This window comes from Danio aesculapii, chromosome 8 (assembly GCF_903798145.1).
Source record: "Danio aesculapii chromosome 8, fDanAes4.1, whole genome shotgun sequence".
Lineage (NCBI taxonomy): Eukaryota > Metazoa > Chordata > Actinopteri > Cypriniformes > Danionidae > Danio > Danio aesculapii.
Genome location: NC_079442.1, coordinates 22,979,473 through 22,998,532, shown reverse-complemented (window position 1 = coordinate 22,998,532; position 19,060 = coordinate 22,979,473). Strand labels below are relative to the sequence as shown.

At 36.1% G+C, this 19,060-nt stretch overlaps 1 protein-coding gene across 1 annotated transcript in view; it reads left to right on the top strand.

The window, feature by feature from the left end:
- The window catches only part of mmp11a (matrix metallopeptidase 11a), a 44,829-nt gene that overhangs the window by 6,787 nt on the left and 18,982 nt on the right, over window positions 1-19,060 (top strand). Inside the window, exons 2-5 of the mRNA XM_056464322.1 lie at window positions 7,145-7,398; window positions 12,200-12,343; window positions 14,499-14,632; window positions 16,045-16,265. Of these exons, the coding sequence (XP_056320297.1) occupies window positions 7,145-7,398; window positions 12,200-12,343; window positions 14,499-14,632; window positions 16,045-16,265 (753 nt within the window). The remainder of the gene's footprint in view (window positions 1-7,144; window positions 7,399-12,199; window positions 12,344-14,498; window positions 14,633-16,044; window positions 16,266-19,060) is intronic.

The window sequence follows — 19,060 nt, the reverse complement described above, 5'->3', positions numbered from 1 at the left end:
GGGGCAAACTCAACTCTCAGATGCCCCATGCCAGCTCCTCTTATCAGGATTTCCTCTGTGAGAGCTGAAAAGCATGTGCAAACATGAGAGAAAGACAGGCAGGGGGGGACGTTAGAGCTTTAGGCAGTATTGAATAGGAGCGAGGCTCTGTTGGCAAATTGAACCACACATGAAAGGAGAAAGCAGCATTTATAACTCGGCTTTGTCTGGGGGGCTTATTTGAAAGATAAATTAAGTCAAACTACAGGCAAAACGCTGACTCAAAATATTTCCAGCATTAAGAAAATGAATCAGAAAGCATTGTTGGCCAGCTTTCAAACTCTCGCTGTCTGATGTCTGTGAACCTATTAAGCACTGACCCAGAATTCTGATCCCACTCTAAAAGGTATTTTCAGTAGCTTTAGGGTCAGACGGTTCATTTCAGCAGCGCTGATAAAACCGGACAGCCACAGTCCTACACATGTTCACTCACAGTATTTCTTTCGTCTTCGTGCCACTAACTTGGTTTCAATTCCACGTATTTAAAGTGTCATTTAAATAAAGTGTTTGCTTTAATCTTCACAGACTTTTATTGAAATGCTTAAGCATTAGGGTTGCATTTTGGTAGAACATCAAGACACCTTGGGCAACGCTTTTTCTTTGCAAATAGCAATCTATTGTGTCGACTTCATTCCCCCCAGCATAGTATATAGCCAAATGTGTCCTAACTTGCCCTTGATTTTTAAGAAGTGGGTCAAACACATATATGCTTTGAACTTGGAGATTTTGAAGCTTGTTTTGTAAATGAATAATGCAGAAGGTGGCTCATCTGCGTGGGTCAGGTGGAGAATGTGTGTTTCCAGCATAATGGACGATCTCTGCTACTGATAGGTCATGATGTTATGATGAGATAAACAACTGAGGAAAAATTATCAAGCCGTTCCACTGACATTTTGTGTCTAGTGTGATTTGTGACGTTTGTTTGAGCTTTGCAATGGAAGTGTGTGTGCATTGTAAATATTTCAAATGAAAAAACATGATGCTATTCTTTTTGGAAGAATATATTTATGAATATTTCACAAGCTTTTAAAATTAAATAGAATTTTGAGTAAGAGTAAAACAAATAAATGCTTCTTTGTAATCAGGGTGCGAATTACAGGGGGGTTTGGGGGGGATTGACCCCCTAATTAATGCTTGATCCCCTCTCAAATATTTCTCAAATGGTGTTTAACAGAGCAAGGAAATTTTCACAGTATGTCTGATCCATTTTAAGGTCAAAATTATTAGCCCCTTTAAGCTAATTTTTTTCCAATAGTCTACAGAACAAACCATCGTCATATCACTTGCCTAATTACTCTAACCTGCCTAGTTAACCTAATTATCCTAGTTAAGCCTTTAAATGTCATTTTAAGCTGTATAGAAGTGTCTTGAAAAACATCTAGTAAAATATTATTTAGTCACATCATGGCAAAGATAAAATAAATCAGTTATTAGAAATGAGTTATTAAAACTATTATGTTTAGAAATGTGTTGAAAAAATCTGCTCTCCGTTAAACAGAAATTGGGGAAAAAATAAACCGGGTTAATAATTCAGGGGGCCAATAATTCTGACTTCAACTGTATATGCAACTAGCCTTAAAAATATCCCATATTATAACCTTAAAGTGGTGGTCCACAGTGTATTTTAAGGCTTGGGTGTGTTTATAAGATGCAAAGCAATGTGTGCTCATGCTTCACTTGTAGAAAATCATGCCATTTTTTCATATATCTTACCTTGATTATATACAGCTACTCAACTAACATGAAAACGACATATTCCGTAGTTCCTCTGAAAGGCCCGCCCACAAGAGGCTCTGATTGGTCAGCTAACATAATGTGCTGTGATTCGCAGCATTTTAGCTTTCTCTGCTACAACATTACAGCACATCTGGCCACGCCCCGTTGCTGCGTGGAGTGTATGCGCATAACCTTAAGCGTTTGTGATCTCACTAGCCTGGATGTATTTTATTGTGTCTCCAAACTTGACTACAATGATATCTTAGTGGACCACCCCTTTAACCATACAATTAAATTAATACTACTCAGTATTTAAATGAATAGTTACACTGTAGCAATGACAGCTTAAAATAAAGTGTTACCAGTTATATGTATATATATTATATTTATAATTTTATTTTCATCAAATCATGAACACAATATAACATTAAGGTCATTATATTGTATATTGTATATATTGTTTCATGGACACCATCCTTACTGAGTCATTAGTGTATTAAGTATACAGTAAGCAATACCTGCAAATCCAAAACAATACAAACAGCATGGTGGTGGTGAAGAGTGTACGTGCACATGTTTGAAATCAGTGTCTCTCTCAGAGAGTGGGCCACATTCCACAGTTCCTGCTGGGCTTTGTGTTCAATACAGCAGCTCTGCCTCACGCATGACGAGTCACCGAGACACAGGGTCACAGAGGGGAAAACGCCTCGCCTAGAGCTGAACATGATTAATCGTTAAAGATTGCAATCTTGAATCAAAAACCCACGCAATCTTAAGATTATTAATCTCTTGATGATCGCAGCTGTACATTCAAGTCTGCGTTTGTCCCAGAGAGATCAGTTACTGGGTATGGCAAAATGAAACAGCTTCAGTCTCTTCAGCCTGTGTTGTTAGGTTACAAACTTTCAAACTGTCATCGAATTACTGGGGTAAAACTTTATATTTTGGATATAAACATTGATATCTAGACTATAATGATCAAAATCACATTTTGAAAGCAAGTTGATGCTTCAAATGAATGTTATAGCAATTCAATTGTTCAACCCATGCTCATTCTAATTACATAGCCCTTTATACATTTCTGGAGAGAGCGAAATACGAATCCACCAGAGGCCGCTGAGTACGCTTTTTCAGATCTTAAATTTCTCCTGCGAGTGCCAATTGCGCCTGCTGTTCTCATGTAAATCCACAAGAGGCCGCTGTCGACTGACTGACCAACCGACCGATACCCCCATTCTCCCCTTTCCTAAACCCAACCAATAGTGTTTTTTTAAAAAGCACCGATTGACCCGCTCACCCCCTTCCCTAAACCCAACCGCAGTGTTTTAAAAAGCAATTCAGAAAAAGAAAAGTCCCCTAATTTTTACCACGTTCTCACCCTGTTATTTGCTTGTTTATTTAATTTTTTAGCTTTTGCTTTTGCTTTTGTCTTACGTGCTTTCTGGAATTGTTCTTCACTGGACTCAAACCCTATTGTCACGGTCAACTCCTCTCTGTGTCTCAAGTCCACCAACATACATGTTGAGCTACCGGACAAACTGATAACAGTGAGAAAGCCGTTCATACAGAGGTAAGCGGTTAGCTGGTAAGCAAGAGAAGAAACGGTGTCATATCGCCTTGAATCATTCGTTTTAAACACGAAATTCTGGCTACATAATTCAAGATCTCCATAAATGCATATAGGGGTACGTTTTCAGAATGAGCCTACAGTATGTTGACATTGTTTAACCAGAAAGTGTCTGCAAGCAACCATTAAGAATATAAAGTAGTTGCCACCTAATAATTAGTTCAAAATTAATTAGAAAAGAAATGTTGTTCATAATTAAACCTGAAGGCTATGAATGCATTTTCTAATAATTAATTTAAAAAAAAATATATTAAATCAATAAGTCCAATGAAGCAATGGTTTACCTTGAGTTTATAACAGCCAATGTTGTTACTCCCCAAACCCCTTTAACTGTTACATTTACTGTAGTGTAAACCATGGCTTCATGCAGCATTTTGTGTACGTTTTGATCATTTCTTTTTGCCAATTTGCACATAACAGCTGCACGTATAACGTTGTGTATAGTAATAAACCTGTACATACACTTGTCAGTTTGAATATTTGCATTAACTACTTACTTCTATTTTTTTTAAATATATATTTATTATCTGTTTTTTGTCCTGTCTCTGTAATTCTGTTGCACTGTAGAAGCTCTGTCACGAAAACAAATTCCTCGTATGTGTGAACATACCTGGCAATAAAGCTCTTTCTGATTCTGATTCTATTTAAAATGAAATAAAGAAAGTTTATCTGTTTTCCTACTCTAAACCAACAAAAACAAAAATCCAGCCAGAATCTCATCTTGTTTGATTTTTGTGAGCAAAATGAAAAACGAAAATACGTCCGTTACCTCATGTCCTTTATTTAGTTTTAAATAGTAAAGCATATTATCAAAACATACACAATAAATGCTTATTGCTTTATATAATATTTTAAACAAACAAACACACAAAAAAGTGATTCTCAGTGTATCCAGAATTGTGCAGCTCTAACTTCACCTGTTTGCTATTTCACTGCAAAAGTGCTAAACATTTTATAATATGTTGTAAACCAGCGAAAAAAGAAAACAAGGCCGCCAACATTCTTCTCAGAACTGTTTTAACCATCCCAAAGGAAGACATAAAAAAAACATGAAATCGGCACAATTTCTGAAGTAGGTTTCGGCTCTGATGCCATGTAAGTGAAGTATTTTGATATTTTTCTGTAAGTGGGTAAAAGGTTAGCACTGTAAATGAAAGCTGAACATCCTGAAGTTTAAAGCATCCATAAACGCCTCAGATTTCTACCTAAAAGCGCCGCAGTGCAGCCCACGGCATTTTTCTCTGTCTTTAAGTTAATGAACAGCCATTTCCTCCGAAGCAGTCCATCTGCAATCATATCTCACCGTAAATAAACAACATCAACAGCACAAAAACATAAGTTTGCTTTTTGTCAGATCTGATTAGGTCAGTTGTGTTTGCTTGTTTTTTATTTAATGTTCTTCATGGTAGATTATGGTTGTTATCATGCTGCCTTGCCAAATAGGTCAGTATGTGAAAAGCATTTTTGTTTTATCTAATGCCAGCTGATCATAATTGAGACGGTAGTCATTTAGTTGAATATATTTCTGACTATTATCAGTGTCTAAAACATTGTGTTACTTATTTTTATGACACATTTTTACTTCATTTTTGTAAAAATGCATTTCAGAATTGCAGGTGTACACATAGTTACTTGTATACACTCACAGTTGCTGAAAGGTGATTGATTAAAAATGAAACAACAGTAAAATGTTTTTGGGGTTTTTTTGCATTGAAGGTTGAATGAATCAAGTGCACTCAGCACATTACACAAAATGTATATATTTATTCAAACAGATTTCTGTGAAGAAACATATTTCACCTGTAAAAAATTATTTGTTTACTCAACTTAGTTTGGTCATTTTGTTGCATTGACTCAGTTAAGTTGTTTTGATTTAATTCTCTTAAATTTTCTCAACTTAAAATGTTTAGTTGACAGAGTTAAATAATTGACCCAACTAATTATTTCAAGTTACTGGACTTGCAAAGTTTAGTTTTAATAGGTTAACATACATTATCAAGTTAGCAGAACTTGCTAAGTTTAGTTTAAATACATTAACTTACATTTTCAAGTTCACTAAACGTAATCTAGAAGGTTTTCTCAATTAGAAACAGAACAGACAACGAAATACATCACACATATTATTAAAGGTTTTTACTCCCAATTTAGCACAATGTACTTACAATATAATTGTCTTTACAAAGTTTTTTTTTCTTTACCTCGAGGAGAAAAAAATAACTGTAAAACTCCAAAATACTCAGTTCTTGGCTCTTGGACAAAAAAAATGACAACAAAACTTGGAAGATTATAAAATCTTATCTCAAAATCTTTATTTCAATGTATTTTTAAGTATACTTTTTTTATTTTTAATTGTACTGTTGCACTGCAGATATCTGCTACAATTAACAGTTTCTGATTTCCAGGAGTCATCCCTCTGCTCAGCTCTTCTTCAGAATCCTGTATAAGAGGAGTCCTGTATAAAAATACCAAATAATAAAAAATCTTTACATTTCTTTCATTACATTACAAAACATTAAAGCTGAAAGACATAAACACAACATGAGTACACCAAATCTTATTTACCAACAAATCATTACTTGTGTGATGGCAGTGCTTCAACTTTTTAGTGTCTTATGACAATTTATTGATTAGTTGTAGTGAAACTTTATTTATCAACACCAAATGCCCCACACTGCTTGAAGTAATTTTATGAAGAAAAGAAAAATAAAGCCAAAACATATTTAATAAATAGTGTACACAATCAAGACCAGAGTAATCACTAAATCTTGAATATCTGAAATATAAATTTACTGAAATCTTTAAAAATTATTTGTCTACTGTTGCTTAAATGTTTGTTTAATGTTTGCATTTGATGGGATATATTTGGTAAAATCTCACCTGTAGTAAGTCAATCTGGCCTCTGGGAATGTGCTGCAAACTTTAGAATGAGAAAATCACATTTGGGTAAACTATTGTAAATATATTTGTTCTTAAATATTTGACTACTGTACTACTGTACATTTATGAATGAAAATACTGTTAAAATCTCACCTTTAATAAGTCAGTCGGCTCTCTGGGAATAACCTTTTAAAATGAGAAAAGCACATTTAAATGAATTACTGTTAATATTTTTTCAAAATATTTTCTACTTGGAAGATCCATTCACATTTATATTAAAAAACACCTGTGGTAGATTAGTCAAGGAACTAGAAAATTACTATTTAATACATTTTTGTGACATGGCAAATTCAAACCTAAAACTTTACTAAGCTTTATGAACGTGGTCAAACTACACATGTATTAGCAAAGGTCTAATCTACTCTAAAAACATTTATTCTAGGAACAACATATTGACAATAAGTTCATATATGTAAGTTCATATATGTAAAAATGTGATGATTGAACAATTAAAATATCTGGTAAAAATATCCCATGTGTCTGACTTCTTCTGGTGTTCAACTGTCAGTTAACAAAAATGACTTAATGGTGCTTATTCCACCACCTGCTGGATTGGAAGTATGGGACTCAACTTAAAGGATGCAGGTTCCACATATGCTGTCAACAAACACTATTGCAGACTAGTTGAGACACCGAAAACTTACCAGGTTAAGTTATATTACCACCTTTTTTTGTTTCAACTTACAAAATCATGTTGAAAAAACTAAAAACCAGAATCATTTTAGTGTATAGTGGTCTACCATCAGGAGCTAGCTAGCTAACCATTATCACAAACTTCCATTGTTACCATAAAGCTAATGTAGCTTTTCCATGTTTCCACTGCAGGGCTTGTCATATATTCCTCATTTGCACTCTGAGAAGAGGAGAGGCAGAGTCCCTCACCCTCAGGACACCTTCAAACCTCCAGCATGGCCAAAAGAAGAGCCACATATCAACACCCCACTCAGGAACAGCTCCGGGGCCACGGGTCCCAAACGCTGTGGCGTCCCAGACTATCCCGAACAGAGAGATGTGCACCTCCGCCAGAAACGCTATGTGCTCTTTGGAGGACGCTGGCCAAAAACTGACCTCACCTACAAGTAAGGTGTAAAAAAATTTAAAAGATTATAAGTAATTTATGATGTTGTTACATTTATTTCAGGAAAAAACTTAAGCTTGGATCGGTTGGATCTAAGAAACAGACAATAATAGTGAAATACAAGGAGAACATCCACACCATACAAGCTAAAATTACATGCATTGACAACAGCAGACAAACTGAGGAAACCACAGGCTATAAAAACAAACATGAATGAAGAACCAAACAAGACACAGGTGACACTAATAATAAACCATGGAAACAGAAACAGAGTCTCAAAATAAGCATCTCAAAACCAAACTAGATGCAACACATTTAAGATATTATACGTATTGGCATTAGGAATCATTTAGAAAGTGTGTTTAAAAAACATGAATATTGTGTTAATATAAAATTATGTCACATATTGAGAGAAAAAATGACTGGTTGGTTGTAATTGTGATCATTTATTTTAAGTTGAAGTAATTGTCTTCTAAATGCATTAATTAGGCAAATATATATATTTATTATTATATTATAGTCATTCTATATTTCATTATTATATTTATTGTTATAATCACATGCATGTTGGCCACAAATAAGTTCCTTCAAAACTATTTATTTTAAATAGTAAAAGAAAGCTCCATAACTGTTTCAAAGCCTTTCTGTTTGTAACAAAAGGGGTATTTTCCTCTTATTCTATATCTAAATGAATGATAACATTTGTGGGCTTATATCTTTATTCTGATCGCACTTGCAGCAGGCAGTTAATGTGGAGGAATGTAGGGGCTTTACAGTCATTGCCTGTTTTTGAAAAAGAAGTAATCAGCCACATTTGTACAGGGGTCTATTCACAGGCAGCATAGTGTAGATGCATCCGGTTAAAGATGTAGGATACACACCTTTTTATTTCTGTGGTCTTGTTGCTCTGAATTGTTCTTTGTGTAACATTTTCATGGCTGAATAGCATGGAGCTATGCACTTTATGGATTAGAATGGGGCATTATGTATAAGATAAATGAGATGTTTACATTTTATTGCAAAGCATTGCTCATGCAGCAATGCTAGAACATTAATATTACTTAAATAAAACCATAGAACTAAACCAATTAAATTTAATAAACAGTATTCTGGTTGAGTAAGAGGTTATTCCAGTTTCTCTTGTGTGTTGGTTCCACCAACCCAGAATATCCTTTGTCTCTTTGCTGGTTCCACCCAGTTCTGAATCTCTTGTGGTCCCACTTATTCCCCTCTTGCTCATAGTCTCCAGAGTTTTGACCCAGCCTCCCTCTTCTGTCTCTATTACCTAACCAACCCATTTAGTGGAACTTTTTTCCACTAGCTTCAGTTCTTCTCTTTTTTTCATGCACTTCTTTAAGTCAGTCAGTCAGCTTTTATGTCTATTGTGCTTTTTACAAAGTAGATTGTGTCAAAGCCGCTTTACATGGAACAGAAAAAGGGAAGTAAAACGCCATAACAATATTTCAGATTATAATATTTATCATTTCAGATAGACAGCTGGGTAATAGTGGAATGCTTTTGTAGTTTTAGTTAGATTCAGATCAGTTTAATACGAATGTAATAACTCGAACCAGTTCAGTTCAGTTGACTTTATTAGTACCCGTAGGTAGATTTTTTTTTGCAGCAAAGTTTGGCATTTGATACAAACAATTAAATTACACATATACATACCCACATATACACATACAAAAATACATTATAAAATATTTGCTATTCCTGGAGGACACAGCTATTCCTGTAACATTTTGTCCTACTAAAAAGCATTTGAAACCTTCGACCCGAAGGAATAGGTTAAACTCCTCAGACAGAGGATGACAGCAACAGCTACTAATGAGCTGGGCAATCTGTAAAAGCTGCCTACTATACAGGGATTCATTACTCAGCTGTGATTCACCAATCAACCTGCTAGACCACCTAATAACCTGGCTCAGTCTATTCCTGTTTTCAAGGGACAGACTTCCAAACCATCCCACCAGAGTAAAAGATAGAATAGACTCAATAAAAGCACGATAGACCAGAGTAAGCATATTGGGGCCAATATGAAAACATGATAGTTTCCTTAGTCAAAAAAACTCACTGATGCCCCCTCTTGCAGACAGCTTGTCAGTTTGCCTCAAAGTTTAAAAAACGGTCAATAATGAGACCTAAATATTTGTAGTTCTCCAAGCATTCTACTTTTTGACGAAGCAAGCTAGAAGCAACAGTGGTAAGAAACCAAAACTTCACCAATTGACAAGGAGAACAAACTAGACATGGTCCTCATCTGTTCAAACTGAAAAGAGGCAAAGCTGCACTCTAAAAATGTCAGTGACCTTTAGAACAATAAGAATCCGTTGTTGATAAGGTCTTAAAAGATTGAAATTGGTCACTAGCAGGTGTGAAACTAGCTGAAAGGGATCAGTGTTGAGACTTGTCTTTCAACCATGTGGGACTGTGTTGAAGTTGTCTTTTGTGCACAATTTTAATCTGGTCTGGATACGAGCCGGAACCAAGATTGTGTAGGCTTCTGGATAAGGAGAGACAGACCGACTAACATGAGCGTTGCAATCATTTCTTTTACAGTGTCTTTTTTGGGAAATGATTCCAGTCACGGTTGCCCTAGTCCTGGTCTCAATGCTTGCGCCTTGGATCTGACGGATTCGAGCTCTTTCATGGCAAGTAGATACCCTAGCTTCATCGTAGGCTACTGAGCCCTAGACTCAACCTCAAGCGTCCCTTGTCTGCAACGAGGACCATCAGTCCTCTGACTCTCCAACACTCCCTTCTCTTTCAGCTTTGCCTTGGTCAGTCCTCCACCATGGTCTTCCAGTCCTCTTGCTTTACCTTGTCCATCTACCCCCTGGATGTCAGGCTCCTCTTTCCCTCCAGTTGCTCTTTGGTCCCCCGATCTCCATCTTGCCCTACTGGGCCCCCATCTCCACATCAATCCTATGGGCCTGTGATTACACATCAGTGCTCCAGATCTGGGGTGTCACCCTAGATCTTTGTATCATATATCCTGGCTGTACCACCATTGGCTCTGTTTTAAGGCTTGTCCATATGCTGTCATTGAGACCATCTCCACCGTGGGCCTCGGTTTGATCTGCACTTTGGTTCCCTACATGGCTTCTCCTGCTCCTGGCTGCTCTCACCTTTATCACAACCCTGGTCTCTCATCACAGCAATCCCATTGGCTTCAAATCCTCTGCCTGCTCTCCTTCCATTCTCATGGTGCATTCACACCAGATGCGGATGAAGCATTAAGCATGAATGATTTACATGTAAAGTTTATGCAAAGATAGACAACCAGATGCGCTATTCATGCGAATGAAGTGGTGCAAATGATGCGATTTGAGTGAATGGCATTGTGCAAATTGAGCATCTCAGCCATTTTACACACTTAACGCAGAATTTGCATGAATTGCTTGGGTTGAAAAATCTTTGAACCATGGCAGACATTTGCACTGTGTTAACCAATTAAGAGCTTGCATTAGTAGAGGTGTGATTCTGGCGTAACTTCTGTAGTTGGTGTCCTAAAGGGAATCCTCCTGCCAACATGGAACAACAGGTCATCAAACTGGGACCGGCTCAGTCAGAAGTACTGTCATCTAGGTGCAGCATCTGGAGGAGTTGATTAACTTTCCAAGCTGGGTGAACCTCTGAAAGGTCTGATAGACCCAGTGCCAAATATATCTACGCTAATTTTTAGCCTTCCTATAGCATATAAAGTGCAGTTACTCCCTTAAAAAAATCAATATCAGCTATGAAATTGGAGTTCCTAGGCAGACAGATGCCCCTCCCATGACGCAAATATTGTAAATTTTATTTTATGCATGAATAAAGTAAACTCAAAACATCCAATTACACACGAATAGCACAATCTATTCATGCAAGCCGCGTCTGGTGTAAGCACCCCATTAGATGAACTCTTTTATGGTGCAAGTGCATGCCTTCTGGTAGGGGGAGCTTCTGTCTGTTTTTGCTTCCTTTCTTTTGTGTCTCATCTTGTTTACCTGGTTTGTTAACAAGTCCCAGGCACTTTTCTATTCCTTTCGATCACGCCACATGAATTAAATCCACATTGATTTAATCTCCATTCAAATGTTAAAATGATGCATTAATGTTAAGATGTTCATATAATATTAAGTCAGTCTTTTTATATTAATAAATTTACTTAGCATACAAGGAAAAAAGCACTATAAATAGCATCCATACTGCAGCACTGGGGCTAAATCTAGACACCTTCCTTTTTTTACACAGACAGGTGTGTGAAACTTCTGACAAAGCTTGGCTTCCTTTATTAAAATGTGCATTTATAAATAGTTTCTGATACAAGTAGTAACAGCTTATGTACGTTCCTGTTAACTTGAGCTATGCAAATTATTACTGCGGTTAACACAAAAAATGTGAAGAATGCTCAAGTGCTTACAGTTGTTTCAATGACTATAATAAAAGGTTAAAATGGTAAGTGAAGATCCAGAACAGTCTGATACAGTGTCTGGAGTTATATAAACCCGGCAGAGTTTTTCTCCTGTCAGGAAATGGGTCATGAAGATATATATATAATAACACCAAAACAACAGTTTCATTATGGTTATAAAACAGCCAATCTGAACATATTATGAGACCATGTGACACATTTACCAGACAGATGCCTGTGGTGATGAATAATAAAGATAAATCACTGGTGGTCTCTGATGTGGGATTGTGTCAGTTGGTGGTCCAGCAGTGAAAGGCTGGTGGTCTATAACACAATGCGTTTATACAGGAGCAAAAGCAATCACGTGATTTGTGTTGATAAACATATGTCCATGTGTATCCAGAATCCAGCGTTTTCCATGGCAGATGCGTGAGGATAAGGTGAGGCGGATTTTCCAAGAAGCTTTGAAGGTCTGGACTGATGTCACGCCTCTCACCTTTACTGAGGTCATAAACCAGGAGGCCGACATTGTCATTGACTTTACAAGGTAAACAACTAAATTAATATGCAGGAGTGTAAAAAACACTCAACATTTTCTGTCCAAAACACAAGTCAATAAAAGCAAACTGGTACAACAATTAAAGTGCAGTATATTGGATCACACAGAAATACAGCTTTTTAAAGGGGTGGTCCACTACCATATCATATTTTAAACTTTAGCTGATGTGTAATGTAGCTGTGTGAACATAAACAGCATCTCTGAATGTAATACACTCAAAATTCAATGCAAAGGGAGACATTGGCTTTATAGAGTTAGCTTAGCAAAGCCTACAACAAACTAAGTTTGGGGACTACAAAAAATACATCCGGGATAGTGAGATCACAAATGCTTCAGGTTATGTGTCATCACGACATTTCATGCACACCCCATGCGCTGCAAAGGGGCGTGGCCAAAGGCGCTGTAATATTATAGCAGAAAAAGCTAAAATGCTGTCCAAATGCTGCTATTTCCACAGAGCTTGTTCTGTTTCTGTATTTGGGCTTCCAAATTACATGACACAAAGAGAGAAGTGCTTACAATTTAATTTTAATTATGTTCCAGAGAATTATAAAAATGATATAGCTAGCATTTGACAAAGGACATCTTCCAGAATCTCTCCCAGTACAGTGCTGGATTCGGCTAAAAACTCCTCAAAGAAGGAGCAGCTCCAACCATAATTGATGAAGCTGTGGATTGAGAACCACAACCTGTGGGTATTTTTATTTGTTCAAATTTATCAATTATATGCAAAGTTTCTAGCGTTAATGGTATGTTGTAGCGAGGATATACACAAGGATGTAAACAATGGGAAATGCTGTTTGGCACCGCTAACAATTTATATTTATCCATCAAATCGCTGTAAACAGCCACAATTTTACCAGTGCGTGCAGTGTCTCTCTATGCGGACACTTTCAGTGTCTCTCTATGCAGACTTTTTCCGTGCGTTCTACATCTCAAATAACAAACTCGCAAAAGATATGTGAACATTTCATATTACCTACACATGCTCATAATCCAAATATATATGAAAGACACTTGTCAGATTTTATTTTAGAGAGCAGGCATGAGGTTCACCTGTGTCCTCTCTAATTCAGGCTCACACTGATACGGCTACATTGACAGTATTTACACAGCAGAGGCACAGCGGGTGCTAGTGACTGGACGTGAGCTGATCTGCAAATCAAAGCACATTATTTTAAGTGACCAATCAGAGCCTCTTGAGGGCAGGCCTTTCAGAGGAACTAGGAAATATGACAGTAATTTTCATGTCAGCTGAGTAGCTGTAAATAATCAAAGTAAGATATATGAAAAAATCACGTTATTTTTTCAAATACCTTACTTTGATTATATTTTCTACAAATGAAGAATGAGCACACATTGCTTTACAGCTTATAAACACAACCAAGCCTTAAAAATATACTCTGAACCACCCCTTTACAATAAACTCTAAACTTCACACAATTCTATCATCTCGTAAATATAGATATATATATATATATATATATATATATATATATATATATATATATATATATATATATATATATATATATATATATATATATATATATATATATATATATATATATATATATATATATTCTCGTATATATATAAACTTTCTTTCTTCATATGAACAAAAAGAAAGATTTAAGAAAATCGATCTATTCTTTACTATCGTATGCTGAAGCCATAAATATTTACATTCGAAATAAATGCATAATATATATATATATTTATATATATATATATATATATATATATATATATATATATATATATATATATATATATATATATATATATATATATATATATATATATATATATATATATATATATATATATATATATTTATTATATGAAATATAATGTTGTACGTATATCTTTAGGTAGAATACTGAATCAATTAATATGTGGAAAAATTTTAAATATATTTGCATCCAATATATTATACATTTTTTTCTGTATGATAATTCTGGAAAAAGAACAAAAGAATAAAAAAAATACAAACAGAGGATTAAAATGTAATGCTTAGTTCCAGTCACTGTGAATGGCAATGATGCTTAAATGTAATTCTTTATTTTTATGTGACAATTTTACTGTAGTACAGTTATGTTACTGCATAACTGTTTTTATCTGGCTATGTATTCTACATCAGGTACTGGCATGGTGATAATTTGCCTTTTGATGGCCCTGGTGGGATCCTGGCTCATGCGTTTTTCCCGAGGACACATCGAGAGGGAGACATTCATTTTGATTACGACGAATCTTGGACAGTTGGGAATGAACTTGGTAATTTGTAAATCTTATTGCTTCACTGCCTGCCAGCCACCTAGAAAGCTGATTTTTGAGGGAATCCAAAAGAATGTCATATAGATAACATGCATTTTTGGAAATGGATCAGCGAATGTATTATTGATTCTGCTCACTTTTTTTAAATAAAGTCAACTAATCGCTTTACAAGCAATCAGTTTACTCACTTTTTTAAAGGAAAGTAATCACTTTTTACAATGCAGAAATGCCGATGAATGATATATCGCTACTGGTTTGCTTCTGTTTGTTTTGTACTATGAAATCAGAGTTGTTGCAGTTCCTCTAAATTTCATAATAAGGTATTCAGAATTTTTACCTACTCAGTACAGTTGAAATGTATTATTCGAATAGAACAGTAGAATTTTTTTGCATATCTGACTCCAATCTAAAACCCATTCTGCATCTGTATGGGGCTTGAGTGATTAATCAGAATCAGAATCAGTTTTATTGCCAAGTGTGCTTCACACACACAGAATTTGTTTTGGCTACAGAAGCTTTCAGTGTATATAAAGTGACAAGTGACAACACAAAATAAATATGAAAAAAAAAAAGATAAATAAATAAATAAATAAATAAATTAAATTAAATAAAAACGATAAACATTAAACAGATGCGGTTAGTCAAGAAACCTGGATGTTGAGTTGTATGTACAGATTGTTATAAATATACAGGTTATAAGGTGCTGTGTACAAGTGCAAATGTAGAAAGTATTGCATTGTATATTGATATAAGGTGCTGTGTACAAGTGCGTATGAGAAAGTATTGCACATATTTATTGCACAGTAGGGGAATATTTAACTGTTCATAAGGTAGATCGCCTGAGGAAAGAAACTTTTCCTGTGTCTGGCTGTTTTTGTGCTTGGTGCTCTGAAGCGCCGACCAGACGGTAACAGTTCGAACAGGTAGTGTGCTGGGTGTGAGGCGTCCAGAGTGATTTTGCGAGCCCTTTTACTCACTCTGGAAGAGTACAGTTCTTGAAGTGTAGGAAGGGTTGTGCCAGTGATTCGTGATTAATGATTAATGCTTTGCGACTTATGATTTAGGCATATGACATTGTAGTAAGTGTGTGTAATGTTACATATTTCTGGTTTTCTGTCCTCTAATTCCACACATTCCTCTAATTGACACACATATCTCTCAGCTGTTGTATGAGAAAATCGTTTGGCTTCGAGCTGACGCTTACATCATTACTACAGAAGCTGATGCATCAGATATTCACGAGCCCATCTAAACATATCAGATCAAACAAATCAGCAGGCATTCCTCAAGTGAAGATTTGAAAAAAAACAATCAGATTTGTCTACATAAATCAATTTTTTTTTCAATCTTCACTTCGCTGATCTAAAAAAAAAGAGTGGAAAAAGAGCTTCATTTTGTTTGTTGTCCTACAGGAACAGATCTTCTTCAAGTGGCAGCCCATGAGTTTGGTCACGTACTGGGTCTACAGCACTCTCTGGTGCCTGGAGCCATCATGTCCCCATTTTACAGCTTCTCCTATCCTCTCGAGCTCAGCGAGGATGACAAGAAGGGGATCCAGTACCTGTATGGACCCCCAGTGCGAGCTCCGCCACAAATCCCAGCAGAAACCAATGACATTCCCAGTGCATTCCCAGTGAGTAGCTAAACACGTCTTCCATAAATTTCCATAAAGCCGTTGAATTTAGAATGTTGTGATGAATGACTGTGATGTTACAATAATTCAATAAATACTTACTTTATCAGTCGAGTGCATCACAGTGGCGCAGTGGGTAGCACGATTGCCTCACAACAAGGTCGCTGGTTCGAGTCCCAGGTGGGCCAGTTGACATTTCTGTGTGGAGTTTGCATGTTGTCCCCGTGTTCATGTGGGTGTCCTCCGGGTGCTGCGGTTTCCCCACAGTCCAAAGACATGCGCTGTAGGTGATTTAATCAGCTAAATTGTCTGTAGTGTATGAGTGTGAATGCAAGAGTGTATGAGTGTTTCCCAGTGTTGGGTTGCGGGTGGAAAAGCATCCGCGCGTAAAACATATGCTGGATAAGTTGGCGATTCATTCCGCTGTGGCAACCCCTGATTAATAAAAAAACTAAGGGAAAAAGAAACAATGATGAATAAATGGATCACGGCTAAAAAAGACATTAACATGAAGCCCATCTCGTCCCTGGTCAGATTACACCAGAGTTTGATGTCGTTTGTTGGAAAACTATGTCACGCAGATTGGATGTTCCACGCTCCAACAAACACTGATTGAACATGTAAAAAACATACTCCAACCAATGGTAAAAGATGCAGACAGGTGTAACTCACTGGCCAAAAAACTTATACCAACATATTTGTTTCTTGATGTTCGTCTGTGGTGTGAAAGGGACTTTATTGGTGCTGATTAGTACTTTGGTGGAAATCAAGGGGCTTTTTTGTCTTCTTTGGGATTATTGATTGATTAAAAATTTAGAAAAAAAAAATATTTATACAAATCTATATAACGTTTTAATATATGTATTGTCCATGGAGAATTCATAAATATTTTTGTTTTAATAATCATAATAATAATAATTCATTCAGCCTCTTTATTAATCTGAGGTTGCCACAGCAGAATAAACAGCCAACTTATCCATCATATGTTAACACAGCGGATGCTTTTCCAGCTGCAACCCATCATTGGGAAACATCCATACACACTCATTCACACACATACACTACGGACAATTTAGCCTACCCAATTCACCTACACCACATGTCTTTGGACTTGTGGGGGAAACCAGACCACCCGGAGGAAACCCGTGCAAACATGGGGAGAACTCCACACAGAAATGCCAACTAACCCAGCCGAGGCTCGAATCAGCGACCTTCTTGCTGTGAGGCGACCTACTCACTGCGCCACTATGACGCCCTAATAATAATAATAATAATAATAATAATAATAATAAATGATTATAATTTTTGTTTTTATTTATTTACTTTTTTTATAAACGTTTTAATGGAACACAAGTGAATATCGGTCTACAAATAGGCAATTTTCCTTTTTTTTTAACACTTTTTTTGAGCATAACTGAACACCCAACTCACACATAGCAAGTATTTTTGCAGAACATAACAGATAAAAGAATGGACCGACAATTATTTTTTTATTATTAAATTGAAAAAATAAAATAAATAAATAAATCTGTAGAGCTGCGCATCGTTGGATTTGCTCTCCAGTGTTTGGACTCTCAGTAGTGATTATTAAACCACACTGAACTGAGCTCAACTGAACTTAAACACTACAAACTGAATTACACTGTTCCTATTTACTGTGACCTTTTATGTGATGCTGCTTTGACACAATCTACATTGTATAAGCGCTATACAAATAAAGGTGAATTGAAAATTGAATAAATAAATAAATAAATAAATAAATAAATAAATAAATAAATAAATAAATAAATAAATAAATAAATAAAATAAACAATAGTTTGGTTTTGTCGATCATTACAGTTAAGGAGTAGCAAGATAAAAAAAAATCATAGCTACCTACTTGGTTATTGTGATTTCGGTTGTGCTGAGTCCAATTTAGGGGATGAATACATCAGCGTATAAATGCAAATGTGAGGGCTAGTTCTGACCATGAAATGATTTCTTGAATGACCACTCCAAGAGGTGCTTATTTGTCGAAATAATTTAGTAGTGGCCTCCAATGTGTATAAACCCTTTTAGATGAACCTCTGAGAGAGAACTTAATCTTCTCCAATTTCAGAAGCCCCAACATGTCATGTAGCCAGACTTTGGTGGAGGGTGATTGGTGGGATTTCTACATTAAGAGAATGTGTGGAGAAGTGAGGAGAAGGCGTTGACATTATTATTGTTGTTGTTCATTCATTCAATTATTTTCCTACTGCAAAATGAACCGCCAACATATCCAGCATATGCTTTACACAGCGGATGCCCTTCCAGCTGCAACCCAGTATTGGGAAACATCCATACACTCTTACATTAACACACATACACTATGGCCAATTTAGTTTAACAACAACAATTTGCCTTAAGCGCATGTCTTTGGACTGTGGGGGAAACTGGAGCACCCGGAGGAAACCAATAGCGAACATAGGAAGAACAAGCAAACTCCACACAGAGATGCCAACTGACTCAGACCCAAACCAGCGACCTTATAGCTGTGAGGCGACAGTGCTAACCACTGAGCCACCATGCTGCCGTGTTGTTGTTGTTATCCTTATTTTAAACTTGTGCCGCATTAACATTTTTATTATACCAAGAAAGATCTTATATTTGCTTTTTATTCTTGTTCAAACCTGATTATTCAAATATTTGATTCATTTGAATCATTTGAATCTTCTGTTCAGATCTAATGAATCAATTGGTATAAATTTATTGGTTTAGTCGCAATGGGATTGTGCTGGTATGCCAAAAACAGAATGAAAAAAAAAGGGTTTTCA